At 45.1% G+C, this 19,624-nt stretch overlaps 1 protein-coding gene across 1 annotated transcript in view; it reads right to left on the bottom strand.

The window, feature by feature from the left end:
• The window catches only part of LOC140208031 (uncharacterized), a 150,501-nt gene that overhangs the window by 18,601 nt on the left and 112,276 nt on the right, over positions 1-19,624 (bottom strand). Inside the window, exon 4 of the mRNA XM_072276560.1 lies at positions 6,430-6,621. Within this exon, the coding sequence (XP_072132661.1) occupies positions 6,430-6,621 (192 nt within the window). The remainder of the gene's footprint in view (positions 1-6,429; positions 6,622-19,624) is intronic.

Genomic DNA, 19,624 nt, shown 5'->3' with positions numbered 1-19,624 from the left:
CTCATTCTTCTAAACTCCAAGGAATACAGTCCAAGAACGGACAAACGTTCCTCATTTGTTAACCCTCTCATTCCCGGAATCATTCTAGTGAATCTTCTCTGTACCCTCTCCAACGTCAGCACATCCTTTCTTAAATAAGGAGACCAAAATTGCCCACAGTACTCCAAGTGAGGTCTCACCAGCGCCTTATAGAGCCTCAACATCACATCCCTGCTGCTATACTCTATTCCTCTAGAAATGAATGCCAACATTCCATTCGCCTTCTTCACCACCGACTCAACCTAGAAGTTATGTGTGGAACTCAGTAATAAGAAAGGTGGTCATGTTAACAGGGCTCTAATACAAACGTCCCAACAGTCTTAGGGATTTAGAGGAACACATTTGTAAGATTGCAGACTTTTGCAAGAAACTTAAATTTGTTATAGTAGGTGATTTTAACTTCCAAATAATTACTGGGAATCCCATACTGTAAATGGACTAGGTGGGATAGAGTTTGTCAAACGCGTCGAAGAACGTTTCCTTCATCAGTACACAGAGGTTCCAATAAGCGAGCGTGCGATATTGAATCTGCTATTAAAGAATGAGGCAGCGCAGGGGACAGAAGATTGTGTATAGGAACACTCTGCAGCCAGTGACAATGATGCCCATAATTTCAAAGTAAGTATGTAAAACGTTAGATCCGACAGGTGGCTTGAGATTCTAAATTGAAAAAAAAAAACAATTTTGATGGTATCGGAAAGGATCTGGCAGGTATGGATTGCGACAGGTGGCTTTCTGGCAAAAATATAATTGGAAGCTGTGAGACCTTCGAAAACGACATGTTTACACTACAAACATGCAAGTGCAGATCAGAATAAAAGGTAAGGATAACATGTGCAGGAACCCTGATTTTCAAGAGATATTGAGGCGCAGGTTAAAAGAAGAAAGCAGATAATGGCAAGTAGGATCACATGCGGTCCTTATGTAGTGCAAGAGAAAGTACAAGTGCAAGAGAAAGCTCAAGAAAGAAATCCGGGAGGCTGCAAGAAGGCAGAAGTTCCTCTAGTAGATAAGATGAAGGAGAATCACTGAGGAATCGACAGGCATGTTCAGAGCAAACGGATCGCAAGGGATAAAATTGGACCTCTGGAAGACCAGAGTGATAATCCATCTGTGGAGCCAAAAGAGTTGTCGAACACCTAAAATGAATTATTTGCATCTGCATTTCATCGGGGCACGGAAGCAGAGCCTATGGAAGCGAGGCAAAGCGGTATCAATTTCATGAACCATGAACAGATTACAGAGGAGGAAGCGTTTGCCACCTTGAGGCAAATCAGAAAGGATAAATCTCCAGGATCAAACAAGATGTTTCCTCGGACCCTGCGGAAGGCAAGTGCAGAAATTGATGGGGCCCTTGCGGAGATATTCAAAACATCCTTAACGACAGGTGAGGTACCAGGAGATTGGAGGATATTGTTCTACTGTTTACAAAGTGCTGTAAACACAAACCAGAAAATTACTGGTCGGTGAGTCTGACATCAGTGTGTGAAAATTATTGGAAGCTATTCTACGGGACTGGATATATATGTATTTGGACAAACTTGCACTGTCCAGTCCCGATGAAGTGTCTCGGCACGAAACGCCGATTGTCCTCTTTTGTACAGATGCTCTCCGATATTTTGAGTTTCTCCAGCATTTTGTATGTGTTGTTTGGATTTCCAATATCTGCTGATTGTATCTTCATAAGGATGGCTTCGTGCGTGGTAGGTTATGTCTAACTAATCTTACAGGGTTTTTCCAGGAAGCTACCAGGAAAGTGAATGAAAGAAATGTTGCCGACAAGACTTTGACAAAGTCCAGCATGGGCGGCTGGTCGAGAACGTTCAGTCGCTCGGTATTCAGGATTCCGCTTTGGAAGAGTGCTAGTGGAGGGTTGACTCTCTGCCCGGAGGCCTGTGACTAGTGGTGTGCCTCAGAAATCAGTGCTTGGCATTTGTTGTTTGTCATCTATATCAATGAGTTGGAATGATGTGCTTAACTGATCGGCAGATTTGCGGATAGCCCCAAATTTGAGGGTATAGTGGACAACGTGGCTTGTAGAAGAATCTGCATCAGCTGTAAAGATGGGCTGAAAAATGACCGATCGAATTTAATGCAGACAAGTGCAATGATTTGCACTTCTGTCCGACCAATCAGGAAAGCTCTTAGTGAACGGTAGGGCACTAAGGACTGTCATGGAACAAAGGGATCTGGGAGGTCAGGTCCATAATCTATTGAAAGTTGTGCCACAGGAAGAGAGGATCGTAAAGAAAGTTTTTGGTACGTTGGTATTTAATAAATCGACGTACTGAGTCCAGGAGATGGGATATTATGTTGAAGTTGAATAACACAGTGGCGAAGTAAAATTTGGAGAATTGTGTGTAGTTTTGGTCACCTACCCACAGAAAAGCTGTAAACAAGGTTGAAAGAAAACAGAAAAAAAAAAAAAACAAGAATGTTGTCGGGTCTGGGGGACCTGAGTTATAGGGAAAGATTGAGCAGGGTAAAATTGTATTCTTTAGAACGTGGAAGATTGAGAGAGGATTAATAGTGGTATACAAAATTATGAGGGGTATAGCTGCGGGTAAATGCAAGCAGGCTCTTTCTATTGAGGTTGGATAGACTACAATCAGAAGGCATGGGTTGAAGCTGAAAAATGAAAAGTTTACGGGGAACCAGGGGTTGGGGTGCTTTTTCACTCAGAGGGTCGTGACAGCAAGTGGTGCATGCGAGCTCAATTTCAACGTTCAATCGAAGCTTAGGTAGGTACATGGATAGCAGGGATATGGAGGATTATGGTCACGGTGCAGGTCGGTGAGAGTAGGCAGTTTAACTGTTTTCGGGTTTGACTAGACGGGCCGAAGGGCCTGTTTTTTTTTTTTGCTGTAGTTTCATATGACTCTCTGTTCTGAGGCACGTAATTTCATCTTGAAAACAAACCAAACCCATTCGCCCATGTACGATTCAGAGAGGTTTATAACTATTCATTTATTGACATTAGCATCAACTGAATATTGTATTTCCATCCGGGCAATTCTTGCAACAAGAAACCCCTTCGCCATTGGTTAATCAGCGGGTTGTTGATTAACACGGCGCCTGAAATATTTGTGAAATGCATCTTTCTGAAAAGACGCCCATTCCAAATGGCGAGAAATTGTACCCATGTGGGGAGTGATAGGTTGTTTGGAAATGGGCGCTATCGAAGGACTGACGCGCGAACTTGAGATGCACTGTTGTTGGAATGGCCGTCGGGGAGGGGCAGACGCAGAAACTTATATATTACACCGCGGTTAACTTGGCTGACAGGGAGGGAGTGACGTATTGATTGAAAATTATAACCAGCCAGGGAGTTGTGTGGTAGTGAAAATGGGAGCCAGGAAGGGAATGATTCCCAATTTTAATATGTTCACAGGAGTACAGACCAGCACGCAGATCACATTCACAAACTGACAGGCTATAGTCTACCAGAGAGAGAGAGAGAGAGAGAGAGAGAGAGAGAGACAGAGAGACAGAGAGACAGAGAGAGACAGAGAGAAAGGGAGAGAGAGAGAGAGAGAGAGAGAGAGAGAGAGAGAGAGAGAGAGAAAGAAAGAAACATTTCACGTTCAGTTCAGATGAAGAGTCTCGACCCGAAATGTCGACTGTTTACACTTTTCTATAGATGCTCTCTGGCCTCCTGAGTTCCTCCAGCGTTGTGTGTGTGTGTTGCTCCGTAGAAAAAGCCTGCGTGCATTTACCCTATATGTACTCCTCATTATTTATTATGCCTCTGTCAAATCCCCCTCCATCTTCTACGCTCCAAGTAATAAAGTGTGAACCGGTCCAATCTTTCATTTTAACTCAGGTTCTCCAGATCCGAGAAGATCCCTGTAAATTTCCTCCGGACTGCTTCAACCCTATTCATAGTTTTCTTCCTAGTAGATGACTAAACCTGTACACAATACTCCCAGTTAGGCCTCAACAGCGTCTTTTACAACTTCAACACTACATTCTACCTCCTGTGATCACTACTTTGATTTATGAAAACCAGCCTGCCAAATGCTTTCATTTCAACCCCTATATACCTGTGCGCCACTTTAAATGAATTATGCGTCTGTATTCACAGATCCTTTTGTTCTACAGCACACCCCAGTGTACCATTCACTGTGTAAATCTTACCCTGGTTGGTCCTTCTGAAGTGCAGCACCTCGCACTTGTCTGTATTAAAATCCTTCTACCATTTTTACAGCTGATTCAGATCCTGCAGGAATCCAGTAGACTTCCTCGATTTCCACTGTGCTCCCAATCATGGTGTCATCCGCAAATGTGCGGATCGAGTTCACCACATTATTACTTAGATCAATGGTGGAGATGGCAAACAACGGAGGATCCATTTGGCACTCCACCAGTCAGAGGTCTCCAGTCAGACAGGCAATTGCTACCACGCTTCTCTCGCAAAGCCAATACTTAATACAATTTACTACCGCTCATTGAATGCCAAGTGTCTGAACTTTCTTGACCAGCATCCGATGCGGGACCTTGTCAAATATCTTGCTAATGTCTGTACACACAACATCCATTTCCTTGCCTTCATCAACGTTCTCAGCAAATTCCCCTTGAACCCCTATCATATTCGTCGGACACGACCTGTAAAGATTATCCCCAATCAGTCCCTGCCCGTCCAAATACTCAGAGACCCTGTCCCTTACTGTCCAATATTCTTCCCACTACTGACGTCAGCAGAGAGCCTTTCCTAAACAGCGGAACAACAGTACACATTACCCATGCACTTGATGGGGCAAGTGACCTAATTCTGATCCTTTATTTTATGGTTGTGTGAACTCGCTCAGAGAGGGAAATTAGATGACCCAGAATGAAATGGCGGAGCCGACTCACTGGTCCAATTTCCCCAATTCTGCTCCTATATCTTAAGGTCTCATTCGCCATCCTCCAATTCACCGGTGCCTCACCGGTTGCTAAGGATGATTTAAGTATCTCTGCTGGAATCCGAGCAATGTCTGCACTTGCCACCTACAAGTTCGGAAGGAACACCTCGGCAGGCCCTGGGAGTCTCTCCACCGAGTTTACCTCAATGCAGCAACATGTCCGCCTCTTTAATACCTATGTGGTCCATGATCTGCTTCGCCCCACTTCTATACATTCTGTGCAGGTTCTGCATCCGTCTCCCTAATATATACAGATGCAGAACAAAATCTGTATGATTTCCCCCACCTCAACTGGCTTCACGCATTGATTAACATTCTGGTCTTCCAGAGGACCAATTTTGTCCCTTGCAATTCCTTTTCCTCTTTGCATTTCTGTAGAATCTCCTTGGGATCCCAGATCACATTGTCTCCTTGGGAAACCTCATGTCTTCTTTAACGTTCCTGATCTTGTCTTAAGCATTCTCTTGCATCTCCCGTATCACAGAAGTACCTCAGTTCTCCCTACCTGCCGACACCTGCTAACCAACTCCATTTTTTTTCTTAATTAATGCCTTAATATCTCTGGGAATCCAAAATTCTCTAAACCTGTTATATTTACCTTTCATTCTGACAGGCACATACAAGCTTGCTACTCTCAAAATTACACCTTTGCCTGACAATAGCGTGTCCCAATGAACAATTCTCATATCCTTTCAGATATCATCGAAATTGGCCTTTCTCCAATTTAGAATTTCAGTCCGCGGAGCAGACCGTACCTGGTCTATACTTACTTTTAAACTAATGTCGTTGTGATCGCTGGATGTAAAGAATTCGCAGACACAATCATCTGTCACCAGCCGTGTCTCAGTATCTAACAGGGAATCAAGTATCGCGCTCTCTCTCATTGGGAGCTCCATGTACCGATGAAGGAAACTTTTCTGAACACACTTAACAAACACTATCGAATCTAGGCCTTTTGAGTATGGGAGACCCAGTCAATGTGTGACGCTGTGTCAACTGGTCTTAGACTCTCCCACCATAGGAAATATCCTCGTCACATCCACTCTATCAAGAATTTCACCCCTTATTGTTCTGAATTCCAGTGAATACTGGCCCAGAGCCACGAAACGCTCCTCTTAAGACAAGCCTTTCAAACCAAGAATAATTTTTGTGAACCTCCTTTGAACCCTCTCCAGTTTCAGCGCATCCTTTCTACGACAAGGGAGACGAATCTGCTCCCAATGCTCCAAGTGAGGTCTCGCCATCACCTGTTAAATCATTCCATCACGTGGCATAGGCAGCAATCCAGAGATTACTACCCTGGAAGTGTTGTTTCTCAACTCTTTAACTATCTCCCTAAAACCTCTTTTCAGGATCTTATCACCTTGTCTACCGATGTCATTGCTGCCAATGCTCACCAGACTTCGGGCTGCTCACCCTCGCCCTTGAGAATACCACGGACCCGATCCGAGATACCCATGATCCTGGCCCCAGGGAGGCAACATACCATGTGAATCTCTCTATCGCCCCCACAGAACATCGTCGCTTTCCCTCTGACTGAGGAATCTCCTATCAACACTGCAATTGTCTTCATCTCTCGGTTATTCTGAGCCACAACACCCGACTCAGTGCCGGACAGCCGGTCACTGCGGCTCCTCCCGGGTACGTCGTCGCCCTCAATAGCATCTAAACTTGTGTACTATTCATGAGGGAACGGTCACAGTGGCTGTGCATTTCCCCACCTTCTCCTGACAGCCACCCAGTTACCTGTCTCCTGCAACCTAAGAGTCCTACCCCACTTTAGCTCCTGTCTGTCACCTCCTCATTATCCCGTGTGAGTCGAAGGTCATCGAGCTGCAGCTCCAGTTCCTTAACACCTTCTCTCGGGAGGCGCTACTCGGTGTACCTGGCGCAGATGTGTTGATCTGGAGGTCTGCCAGACTTCCCACATCCCACACATAGTACAGAACCCTGCCCAGGAGCCATTCACACTAATCTGCTCTGCCATAACAAATGAGGAATGAACAAGTGAGGACAGAGAGAGAGTAACTTACAAGACAATGTATCACCCAAACCTGATCTCCCCTAAGCCCGATGAGCCAAAGCCAGTCTAAACAGTGACACAAGCAAAAAGAATGGCCGTCCCGCTTGTACTTGAATTATTCTTATTGGACCTTATTACTGCGTGAAGTAGCCGTTTTCGGGGGCTGAATGGCCTACGTATGCACATTGCTCTGTTCACAAGAGAATCGTTTGCAACTGATTTGGAGTAAACCAATCGAATGAGTGTTTGCGAAGGCATGTGTGAACTTTTAGTTTCCCGTACATAACATTAATATTGCTCTAAATATGAATTTATATTCCATTTTCAGTGAGAATTCCGGACCCCAGCAGGGGTTGCGGAATCAAACGGTTGCAAGGAAGAGAAGACGAGCTTCCCGTTCCCTTTCACTCATCCTGCAGACTCCCCATCGCTCTCTTGCGCCATTACACGGTCCCGGCCACTGCACCACGCGCCCTCTCACAGAGCTTCGTCAGCACCGCGGTCCGGGGCTCGAGCTGGCAACCCGTGCTCCTGTCATCTCCCAGACAACAAGAACCTGTCGTAATATGACGCGCGATATTTTGTTTCCATTGGTAGCAGATAATGTCAATCTAGAGCACCAACCAATAGAGATACGGGACTGTTCAAGAGGGCGTTCCACCCGCGGACATCATCACCCCCCCCCCATCACGCTCACTCCCGCTTAAACTCGATTATATCACAGAGCAAACCTCCCGCTATTTAATTTATTTTAATTTATCTGCAACTGTTTTGTCGATCTTTTTTTTTGCTAGTCCCGTTCAATAAAGTATAAGCGATGTGAATATGCATTTGTGTCATGTGCACGTTCAAGTCCAAATACAGAGATCCTGGAGATGCTGGAAATCCGGCGTAACAATCAAAATGCTGGGTAAACTCATCAGGACAGTGACCCTCTCCGAGGAGGAGTAAAGCGTCGACGTTTCGGGCCGAGACTGTCACACATCTGTCACCTGTTACCTGTCAGAAAGGGTGGGGATAAAGGGAGCCTTGTCTGATTGGCTGTCGGTGATTCGTGTTGCTCCACAGGAGTCTGTGTTGGTAACGTTTCTATTCGCGTTCTAAGTGAATGCATCGGATGACAGCATTGATGGCCGTGTGGCCAAATTTACGAGTGCTATCGAATATTGAAAGGCCTGGATAGAGTGGCCGTGGTTGGCTACAGTATTTAGTTATCACGATGCCATGAATTGCACTGTAATTATACAAACGATAGGCCTGCTCCGCGGCCCGAGTTGCTAAGTTGGAGAGTGGCGCTTTATTCACAAAATCCTGATAGCCACAGTGACTTTGCCCTGATCCCAGTAATGGGACCCCGCCAGTGCAGCACCACAGTGCACTATGAACTGATTGCAAAGCTACGAAATTGCATGTGAATAGCCTCCCCTCCCCCAGCTCCACTCTCTCTGCGTCAGCAATAGACTGGGACATTTCACGTCTCGCTGCTTCCGTCAGGCCATAAAACAGTGAACAACTGTGGTCCGGTCCAGACACACACTACCGCCGGTTTATCAATCTCCAATGAGAAAGCCTAATCACCTACTCCTGAGATTCAATAACATTGCTGACTCTGAATTCAATGCCAGGATGGACGGAGAGTTTCCAGAAGCAGCCGCGTAAATAAAATGTGATCTTAGTAGGTGTGGCGCATGCTCAGAACGTGAAGGAGAGAGAGAAACTGAGCCAAGTCACAGACTGATGAAGGCCAGAAATGATCCATTCTGATACAGAAAGGAAAGCAGAGAGTTTGATATTGTGCCTGAATGCCTGAACTGTGGCCAGTTAGAAAATGAGGTTTTGTTCCTTTAAACTAAATTGAGTCTTGCTGTAACAATCTCGACGTCACCATGGAGACTAAAATTAACTAATTTGAAATGCTGTCCATCAAGCGTGTTTTGCAAACTTTTAACAGAAAAGGGCAAGGATTTGTGTATAGGAATCACAAACACAACATCACGTTAGTTCCGCTGTATCTGTCAGTTCACCAGTGCTTGAATGCCGCCGATCCTTGAATGTGGAGGCGGAGATGCTGGAGAAGACAGCGCCCCACTCGCTACAAGGAGAGCCCGATCACGTGCCCATGTCCGTCATCTGATTGGATACATTGCCATGACGTTGATAGCAGTGTGATGTCATTCACTGGCTCTCATTTTGGAAGGGATTCAGTCGGCCATCGCAGATACACCAACAGCTTCGCACTGGGAAGCGGCCGTTCACTTGCTCCGTGTGTGCGAAGAGAGTCATTCAGTTAACCCACCTTGTGATGCTCCAGTGAGTTCACAATAAATAGAGGTCACATTTCTGTCCGGAGTGAGCAAAGAGTTTTACACAATCATCCCAGCTGCTGCAACACCAGCAACTTCACATCAGGGAGGAAGTTCAAATAAGTTCTGTGTTAAATATTTAACCATCGCGGTGACTGAAGGCAGCTGCAGGTTCATGAGGGATTGTTACTGTCAGATTCTGCAGTTATTGCGGCTGCTCATCGCACCCAGGACTGAACCCTAGTCACTGAGCATTGGAGCAGTCTGTTCTGCTGATGTTAGCCTTAAACTAGACTGGTGTTTAATATTGTGGGTCTGTGAAAGGTAAATCAGTTCTGTATCAAATCCCGTGTCTCGGGTACTCCCTGTCTCTACCACACTCATAATGTAAACCAGAGAGGCCACTCGGCCCATCTGGTCCCTGCCCATGGTTGTGTTCCATATCAGTATTTTACGATCTATCGCTGCCGTTCACCTCTCTCTCTCTCTCTCTCCCTGTGATAACAGGTTGCAACTAATCATCACTTCGTGGGAGAAGAGATGTCCCTTCAATTTCACAGAATCACAGAAATCTACAGCACATTACAGGCCCTTCCTTCGGCCCACAGTGTTGTGCCGCCCATTTATCCTATAATTACCCTACTTCAGAACCCTCTAATTTTCTAAGCTCCATGTGCCTATCTAAGATTCTCTTAAAAAGGCCCTATTGTATCTGCCTCTACCACCGTTGCTGGCAGTGCATTCCACACAGCCACCACTCTCTATGTAAAAAAATACCTCTGACATCTCCCTTGATCTACTTCCAAGCACCTTAAACTCTGCCCCTTCGTGTTAGCCATCTCAGTCCTGCGAAAAAGCCTCTGACTATTCACACGATCAATACCTCTCATCATCTTATACACCTGCATGAATTTCCTGCATGATTTTCTCCAGAAAGAAGACGAATGAGCTCACTGAGTACTTGAGCTTCCCCAGAGCTGGACTAAGTTGGTTCAGCTCCTTCGTCCCTGCTATTTTCAACATTTTGGGTCATTTTCACTCATTTAAATGACTGTGCCTCAGACAGCTGGTTTGGTGCGATGCACCTCTAACGTCTGACAACAGACTGGCGAGTGAATATTCGATGGAGCAGAGTCAGAAACAAACGAGTTGCCAGCATGAATCAGGGCTTTGGGGCTCCAGAAAGAGATGGGGTCTGGAGGTTACGAGCAGGAGGAGGAAGAGGAGCCAGACCAGCAGGATGTGGCCATGAATGAAAAATGAGAAACATTAGGAACCTGGTTAATTGAAAAACAAAATGGTTAATTTCTACAAAATATTGCAGGTAATCAGCAGATCAGACAGCAAATGTGGAGAGGAATAAGTAGACAGCATTTAAGCCGACCCCCTTCAGCATGCCTAGACCGTGTACTCCTCTTCTTAGTTGCTGCCTGAACTGCAGAGCTCGTTCAGCATTGTGTGTGTGCGTCACTGTGTTTCCAGCAACAGCAGAATCTCTTGTGTTTCATATCTGCATTTGTAAGAGGACTGTACTTTGGCACTAGATACACGAAATGCCTGTTGATATTTAGTGTATTGTTTATGGGAGCCGCTTTCTGCGTTAAAACAGCTGCTGAGTTTTCTACACACAAAAAAAACTGAGGTATGGACATGGAACCAGTGTTTGCAGAAACCTTTAATGGCAGCTTGATTACCCATAAAGCCTTGCGTTTAAAATTTCGCTGTCGCTTGCAGCACCGATCAAATGCGCAGGCGTCATGGTTGCCGCAGTCTCCGATAATTGCGCATGCGCGCAGTACTCATTCGGCCTCAGCACCATCGGAACAGATAAGGGCCGTTTCGACTCTAATTGAGTTCAATTGCTGTGAGCTCCGGACACCGTGGCCGCAAACTCGGGACAGGGCAGGTCTTTTTCCTCTCTCTCTGTCCCACGATTCGTACACGGGCCCCGAGGAGCTTCCTGCACGTCAGGGAATGGGAGCAGATAGATCTCACAGACAGAGCTGAGCTCCAGCTATCTAAATGCAAGGATTAGGAACTCGGAGAAAGAGAACAAAATCTTTCTATCAGCTGTTGAGAAAATCACCTTCGTTCAACCTGTAACCGCAGCAAGAGAAATTCTGCAGATGCTGAAAATCCAAGCAACACACACGAATTGCTGGAGGAACTCAGCATTAGTACTCTTTTCTATAGATGCTGCCTGGCCTGCTGAGTTCCTCCAGCATTTTGTGTGCGTTGCTTGTTCTGCCTGCTCTTGTTCTGGAGTTTTTTTTTTCCGGTGAGAACATGTTTTGACCCATTCTCTCTGGGTACATAATAATATCAAACACCTCTGCCCTGGGCGACAAGTAGTTTTCTCATCATAAATGTGCCAGACTCCAATGAGACAGACTACTGCCCTTCCCTTCATATTCATTGGCATTGCCATCACTGAGTTCATCCTACCGTCAGTCACCTGGGGGAGTGTTCACGGGAAGAATTTATGTGAAATACAAAAACTGTGTGTATTGTGGTGATGCAAAAGTTGCTGGAGAATTTGCAAGTGGGAAGAAGGGGAGTGATATTTGGAAATCCGACTTTTTAAAGCGTCATTTAGCAAGAAAATCACATACAATGACATGCAAAAGTTTGGGCATCCCTGGTCAAATTTTCTGTTACTGTGAATAGCTAAGCGAGTAAAAGATGACTTGATTTCCAAACGGCATAAAGTTAAAGATTACACATTCTTTAATATTTTATGCAAGATTACATTTTTCCATCGTTTACAGTTTCAAAATAACAAAAAAAGGAAAAGGGTCTGAAGCAAAAGTTTGGGCACCCTGCATGGTCAGTACTTAGTAACAACCCATTTGGCAAGTATCACAGCTTGTAAACGCTTTCTGTAGCCAGCTAAGAGACTTTCAATTCTTGTTTGGGGATTTTTGCCCATTCTTCCTTGCAAAAGGCTTCTAGTTCTGTGAGATTCTTGGGCCGTCTTGATGCACTGCTGTTTTGAGGTCTATGCACAGATTTTCAATGATGTTTAGGTCGGGGGTCTGTGAGGGCCATGGCAAAACCTTCAGCTTGCGACTCCTGAGGTAGTCCATTGTGGATTTTGAGGTGTGTTTAGGATCATTATCCTGTTGTAGAAGCCATTCTGTTTTCATCTTCAGCTTTTTTTGCAGACGGTGTGATGTTTACTTCCAGAATTTGCTGGTAGTTAATTGAATTTTTTCCTCCCTCTACCAGTAAATGTTCCCCGTGCCACTGGCTGCAACACAAGCCCAAAGCATGATCGATCCACACCCGTGCTTAACAGTTGGAGAGGTGTTCTTTTCATGAAATTCTGTCCCCTTTTTTCTCCAAACATACCTTTGCTCATTGCGGCCAAAAAGTTTTATTTTAACTTCATCAGTCACAGGACTTGATTCCAAAATGCATGAGGCTTGTATAGATGTTCCTTTGCAAACTTCTGATGCTGTATTTGGTGGTGAGGATGCAGGAAAAGTTTTCTTCTGATGACTCTTCCATGAAGGTCATATTTGCGCAGGCCCCACTGCAAAGTAGAACAGTGCACCACCACTCCAGAGTCTGCTAAATCTTCCTGAAGGTCTTTTGCAGTCAAACGGGGATTTTGATTTGCCTTTCTAGCAATCCTATGAACAGTTCTCTCTGAAAGATTTCTTGGCCTTCTAGACCTCAACTTGACCTCAACCATTCCTGTTAACTGCCATTTCGTAGTTACTTTACGAACTGAGGAAACAGCTACCTGAAAACGCTTTGCTGTCTTCTTATAGCCTTCACCTGCTTTGTGGACATCATGTATTTTAATTTTCAGAGTGCTAGGCAGGGGCTTAGAGGCAGCAGTCCATGGCTGCTGATTGTTGGGACTAGGTTTGAGGAGTCAGGGTATTTATAAAGCTTTGAAATTTGTAACACCTGGCCTTTCCTAGCGAAGATTGTGAACAAGCCATAGCCCTAACAAGCTAATCAAGGTCTGAGATGTTGGTAAAAATTATCTGAGAGCTCAAAACTCTTGGGGTGCCCAAACTTTTGCATGGTGCTCCTTTCCTTTTTTTCACTTTGGAATTGTACAAAACAAAAATACTACACTAATCTTGCTTAAAATGTTGAAAAGAATGTTTCATCTTTAATTTTATGACTTTTGGAGATCAGTTCATCTTCCACTTGCTTTACTATTCAGAGTAACAGAAATTTTGACCGAGCTGCCCAAACTTTTGCCTGCCAATGTATATACAGTGTGCAAAAGCACTGGTGAGAAAATCCTTCAGTACCGCTACAGGCCTGTTACATAGGTTGTGTGAGAGTGCAGATGAACTTGATCAAACCCAGAGGAGATCAAAGTTCTTATTGACAGTCATTTGCTGGCAGTTGAAATGACTACCTCTCTACATAAAATTCAGTGTTCACATGTTGTTGTCACTGGGCAAAAAATTGCACAGCACAAGATTTTTGTGCACACTGGTCATTACAAATTACAGGGGATATTGGTGGGAAGGCAGGGAGACCTCCAGTGTCCGACAGCCTCACATACAAGATGTGCATCCAGCTCCAACATTACGGAGTTGGAACTTCAAATGGATGAATTCTGGATCGTTCAGCAGTTGGAGGGGGTGATAGATATGACATAAAGAGAGGTGTGTTACACCGAGGTGCAGGACGCAGGAAACTGGGTGAGAGTCAGGAAGGAGAATGAGGTTCAATAGCCATCGCAGAGTACTCTTGTGGCCATCCCACACAATAACAGGTAGACCACTTTAGAAACTGTTAGGGGGATTACCTGGCAGAGGAAAGTCAAAGGGGTGATACGGGATTCGATAGTTAGGGGAACAAAACTAGAAGGGGACTAATATCCTAGTGGTAAGGCTTGCTAGTGCTAGTGGGGGAGTTATACTGAAGTTGCAGGGAGGGTGGGAGCCAGAATGACAGAACAGATAAAGGAGAGGGTGAATTGAATTGAATTGACTTCACATACATGAGGAGTAGAAATATTTATATTACGTCTCTAAATGTGCAATGTGCAATTTATGGTAATTTATAATAAACAGTATGTGCAACAGACAGTCAACATAACATAGAAATACAATTGTATCAGCATGAATTAATCAGTTTGACGGCCTGGTGGAAGAAGCTGTCCCAGAGCCTGCTGGTCCTGGTGTTTATGCTGTGGTACCATTTCCCAGATAGTAGCAGCTGAAACAGTTGGTGGTTCGGTTGACTGGGATCCCCAGTGATCCTTCAGGACCTCTTTACAGCCCTGAATAGTGGGAAGTTCACGTGTACAGATGTGCTGGTCTGTCCGCACCACTCTCTGCAGATTCCTGCGATTGAAGGAAGTACAGTTCCCATACCAGGCTGTGACACAGCCAGTCAGGATACTCTCAATTGTGACCCTGTAGAAAGTTCTTTGGATTTAGGTCCCCATTTCAAACGTTTCAATGGTCTGAGGTGAAAGAAGCACTGTTGTGCTTTTTTGACCACACAGCCAGTATGTATGGACCACGTGAGATCTTCGGTGATGTGTATGCCACAAACTTAAAGCTGTTCATGCTCTTAACCCCAGATCCATTGATGTCCATAGGGGTTAGCCTGTCTCCATTCCTCCTGCCGTCCACAATCAGCTCCTTTGTTTTTTGTGACAATGATGGAGAAATTGTTATCTAGACACAACACAGATGTTGTTCAGACCTCAGGGAGAGGAATTATGATATTATAGCCATGACTGGGACTGTCGCACCCAACAGTCTGAAGCATTTAGAAGAACAATTTTTTCTCTAGTGATCGCAGATGATGCCAAGAAACAAAGGTTGATATATTAAGTGATTTTAATTTTCCATATATTGACCCAACTACCATACTGTAAAAGGACTAGATGGGGTAGAGTTTGTCAAATGTGCCCTTAATCAGCACATAGAAGTGTACAATAAGCTGTGAGGAAATGATCCAGGGCTGGTGACAGAAATTAGTGATCATAATGCTATGACATTCCAAGTAAACACAGAAAAAGAGAGGTCTGGACCACAGGTTGAGATTCTAAATTGGAGAAAGGTCAATTTTGATGCCATCAGAAAGGATCTGATAAGTGTGGATTGGGACAAGCTGTTTTCTGGCAATTGAGTACTTGGTGAGTCGGAGGCCTTCAGAAGTGAAATTTTGAGGATGTAGATTTTGAATGTGCCCACCAAAATAAAAGTTGAAAGGTAACTGGGGCAGGGAACCTTGGTTTTCAAGAGCTATCGAGGCCCCGGATATTTTGTTCCTCTAAATGCCTCAGACTGTTGGGTGCTACCAAGACTCATTAATGACTACAATATCATAATTCCATGCCCTTAGCTCATCCAACAATTTTTTTCAGTTGTCTTGTCTTCATTTCTAAAAGCTTCCCAATAGTCTTTGCTCTTTTGTTTGCCCTCTCTTTGGCTTTTATGATGGCTTTGGCTTCTCATTTCAGCCATGGCTGTGTCCTGCCTTTACAATGCTTCCAGTTCTTTGGGATGTATCTACCATGCACGTCCGGAATTGCTCCCAGAAACTCCAGCCATTACTGCTCTGTCGTCATTCCTGCCAGTTTCCGATTCTAATCAAGTTTGGCCAGCTTCTCTGTCACAGAAACATGGAGAAGGTCAGTACAGAAACATGCCCACTCTGGAAGATCAGAATGGTAATCTATATGAGGAGACAAAGTAGACGGGGGAGATTTTAAGTAATATGTTTGTATCTGTATTCACACAGGAGATGGACACAGAGTCTATTGAAGTGAGGCAAAGCAGCATCAAGTTAATGGACCCTGTACAGATTACAGAGGTGGAGGTGTTTGCTGTCTTAGGGCAAATTACCATGGATAAATCCCCAGGGCCTGACAAGTTTCTCCCTAGGACTCTGCGGAAGACAAGTACAGAAATTGCCGGGGCCCAAGCACAGATATTTAAATCATCCTTAGTGACAGGTGAGGTACTGGAGGATTGGAGGACAGCCAATGTTGTTACGCTGTTCAAGAAAGGCTTTAAAAATAAGCTAAGAAATTATACACTGGTGAGCTTGACATCAGTTATGGGAAAGTTATTAGAATGTATGTGCAGGAGCCAGATATATAAGTATTTGGATAGATGTGGACTGATTAAGTATAGGCAGCATGGGTTTGTGCATGTTAGGTCATGTCTAACCAATCTTAAAGAGTTTTTTGTTGATGTTACCAGAAAAGTGGATGAAGGCAATGCAGTGGGTGTTGTCTACACGGACTTGAACAAGGCACATATGGGAGGTTGGTCAAGAAGTTTTAGTCACTCAACATTCAAGATGAGATAGTAAATTTGATGAGTAGCCAGACTGTGGTAGCAGATGTTTGCCTCTCTGACTGGAGGCCTGTGACTAGTGGTGTGCCACAGGGATCAGTGCTGAATCTGTTGTTGTTTGTCATCTATATCAGTGTTACGTACCCCGTAACTGGGTTGCCAAACCAGCAGAAATGGACCACTTAGTTGGAGTCTGGATTACTGGAACTAAGAAAGTTTTATTAAAGAAATAAGTAACACAGTACTCTAATAGTAAGGATATAAATGCAACAGGTTAGCAATGATAAAACACACATGAACACAGAACTAGGATAATAGGATCAATCAAGTTCTATCGCAGTCTAGGGTTAAAATGATCAGTCTCAAGTGATGCAGAGTTCAGTTCAGTTTAGTTCAGTTGGCAGTAATCACTGTTGTGCCATTGGGGGGGGGGGGAGAGAGAGAGAGAGAGAGAGAATGATGATATTCAAATGGGATTCAAACAGACCTTTGATATTCCTCGCAGTTAGCTTTCGGGCGAGCCCTTTGTAATGTCTTCTGAGGTCACCGACTGTGACCCCTCCATTCTGGATACGATCGTTCTTCTGCGGTGAACCCGGCACCCAGGCAAGGGCGGACACACACACCAGGTTCCCGCCAATTGTACCTTTCCATCCTGTGCGTCTATGGTCGGTCCCGCGACCAGACCTCCAAAACTTCCACCAACTTGTGTGGGGGGGGGGGCACAACGCACTTCCAGGGTCTCGTTATCTCGTGGTGTCGTGGTGTGTGTCGTGCCTGAGTGAACCTGTTCCTTTTATCCCCCTGCTGGGGTATCACCTGTCCATCAAACTTCAAACAGTTCAGGTGTCACACCCCTACCCTTCAAAGGATTTTTACTGGGGTAAAAATTATAGGCATGAATACACTATTAGATACACACAAATATACATGTCCATCAGCTATTTGGCTAATACAGAGAACTTTAAGTTGTCAACACCTTGACAGACAGTCAGCAATCACATTTTTCGTTCCTCTTATATGTGTTATTTTAATAATCCTCTAAGATCAGGCTCCAACTTAGCATATTTCATAGTGGCCAAAAACACTAATGAGTTGTGATCAGTGTAACTTCTCAGCGGTTTTCATCCCGGACACAGATAACAAGGGTCGTCTCACACCAACTTAGCATTCTTTGGCAAGGGCTTAGTAAGAGGGTGGGTAATATCCACGAAGTTTTTTTTTGCAAAACTTCCAATAGTACCTCACCATCTCCAAGAACCTTCTCAGGGCTCTCTTGTCTGTCGAGGTGGGGACTTCAGAGATAGCCCGTACCTTAGCTTGCATCGGAGCCAGCTGCCCCTGTCCTACCACAAATCCCAGATAAGTGACCTTCGCGTGGCCGAACTCACTTTTTGCGAGGTTCACTGTCAGGCTGGCTTCAAACAGCCGTTTAAACAGTGCCACACTGTGCTCCTCCCATGTGTCACTCCAGCCCACTACATCGCCAATATACGCTTCTGTGTTCTTTAGCCCTTTTGTCACTGAATTAATCATCCTATAGGGGTGATGCTCACTACGCTGACCTGATGTGACGACAACACCATGTCCCGGCTCTTTGCGTCGCCTCGGGACATCTGGACATACGTGTGCGTGCCGTTTAATTAGCTCTCTTAGCGGGTCGCTTTGTTCGGGAATTAATGGAGAGAGCTTATCAGCATAGCTGGCCAAAACAATAGACTTCTCCCATCTGGTCGGCACCATACTTATCTTTTCAAAATGGGTTTTCCCCTTATCAGGTGGCACACTAGCCTCATTAATTTTCATGATAGCACCGACTAGGTTTGTTCGCCTATCGTGGCTAGCTGTTAGCATATCAAAAGCCTGTAACTGTGTTAACTCATGTCTACAATAGTCAATAACATCCTTCCTCCTGTGTGACCAGTAGAACTCTTTCATGATTCCTCCGACTGTTTTCCTCCCCCCAAAATGTCCACCGAGGGGTATCTGGTGGGCCAGGTTAAGAATCTCATCCCCATAAATTTTTGGCACCAGCCCCCATTCCTCATCTGCGGGCACGGTACTTGGTCTCCATTTCTTCCTTCGTACTTCCTCCTCCACACAATAGCCCACTGGCTCCCTTTTTAATTCTGCTTCAGAGAGAGCTGTCTCTGCCGAAACCATCAGCTCCTCATCTCGCTCCTGTGCCTGTACAAATTCCCTCCTTGCTAATGATAAATCTACCTTAATTTCCGTTTCACTACACTGCTCCTCACTTTCTAACCCCTTCTGATACAAGGCTGGTAAAAATGTCTCAGCCAATTCTATATTTACTTCGGCAGCCTTTCTAGACATGCCCCGAGTCACTGCGCAAACGGGATAAACCTGTGAGTCCATGTGCGGGGCCTCAATGCTGGCAGGCTGGCTTGTCACTCTTACTGCTGGGTACACCTCTCCGCCGGCGAGGTCATTACCGAGTAAGACCTCCACATCTTTCATTGGTAGTTCGGGCCTCACCCCGATCGTGACTGGTCCAGAGACCAAGTCGCTTTTTAGGTGTATCTGGTGCAAAGGTACTGCTTCAGTCCCTTTCCCAATGCCTTTTATGACCCTGACCTCCCCAGTCTGGGTCTCTGAACTAAAGTCTAACACACTCTTTAATATCAATGACTGACAAGCTCTAGTGTCTCTCCAGATCCATACTGGAACTGGGTTTAAACCCTCCTTCACCGACACCAATCCGGCCGAGATAAACTTCTCGCGCCCTTCCTGAACTTTATCAGACCTCTTCTCTCCCAGCGGTTTGCTTACCAGCTCAATACAGCCAGTCGGAACCGTAATTTTCCCTTTTCCCATCTCCTTTGGGGCAAAGCACCTGGACGCAAAGTGTCCGACGTTCCCAGAATTATAGCATATGACCCCAGGAGACTTCCTACCAAACTGCTCCCAGTCTACCTTATCCTTCTCACTAGTCCCTGGCTTACCTTCTGACTTTTCTGGCGGACTCTCCCCGCCGTCCCGACTACCCTTCTGGTAGCCTTTACTAGGGGCAAACTTCATTTTATGTGTCAACGCGTACTCATC

The sequence above is a fragment of the Mobula birostris genome, chromosome 13 (assembly GCF_030028105.1).
Source record: "Mobula birostris isolate sMobBir1 chromosome 13, sMobBir1.hap1, whole genome shotgun sequence".
Classification (NCBI taxonomy): Eukaryota; Metazoa; Chordata; class Chondrichthyes; order Myliobatiformes; family Myliobatidae; genus Mobula; species Mobula birostris.
The sequence above is the reverse complement of the archived record's forward strand: the minus strand, read 5'-3'. Positions and strand labels throughout refer to the sequence as shown.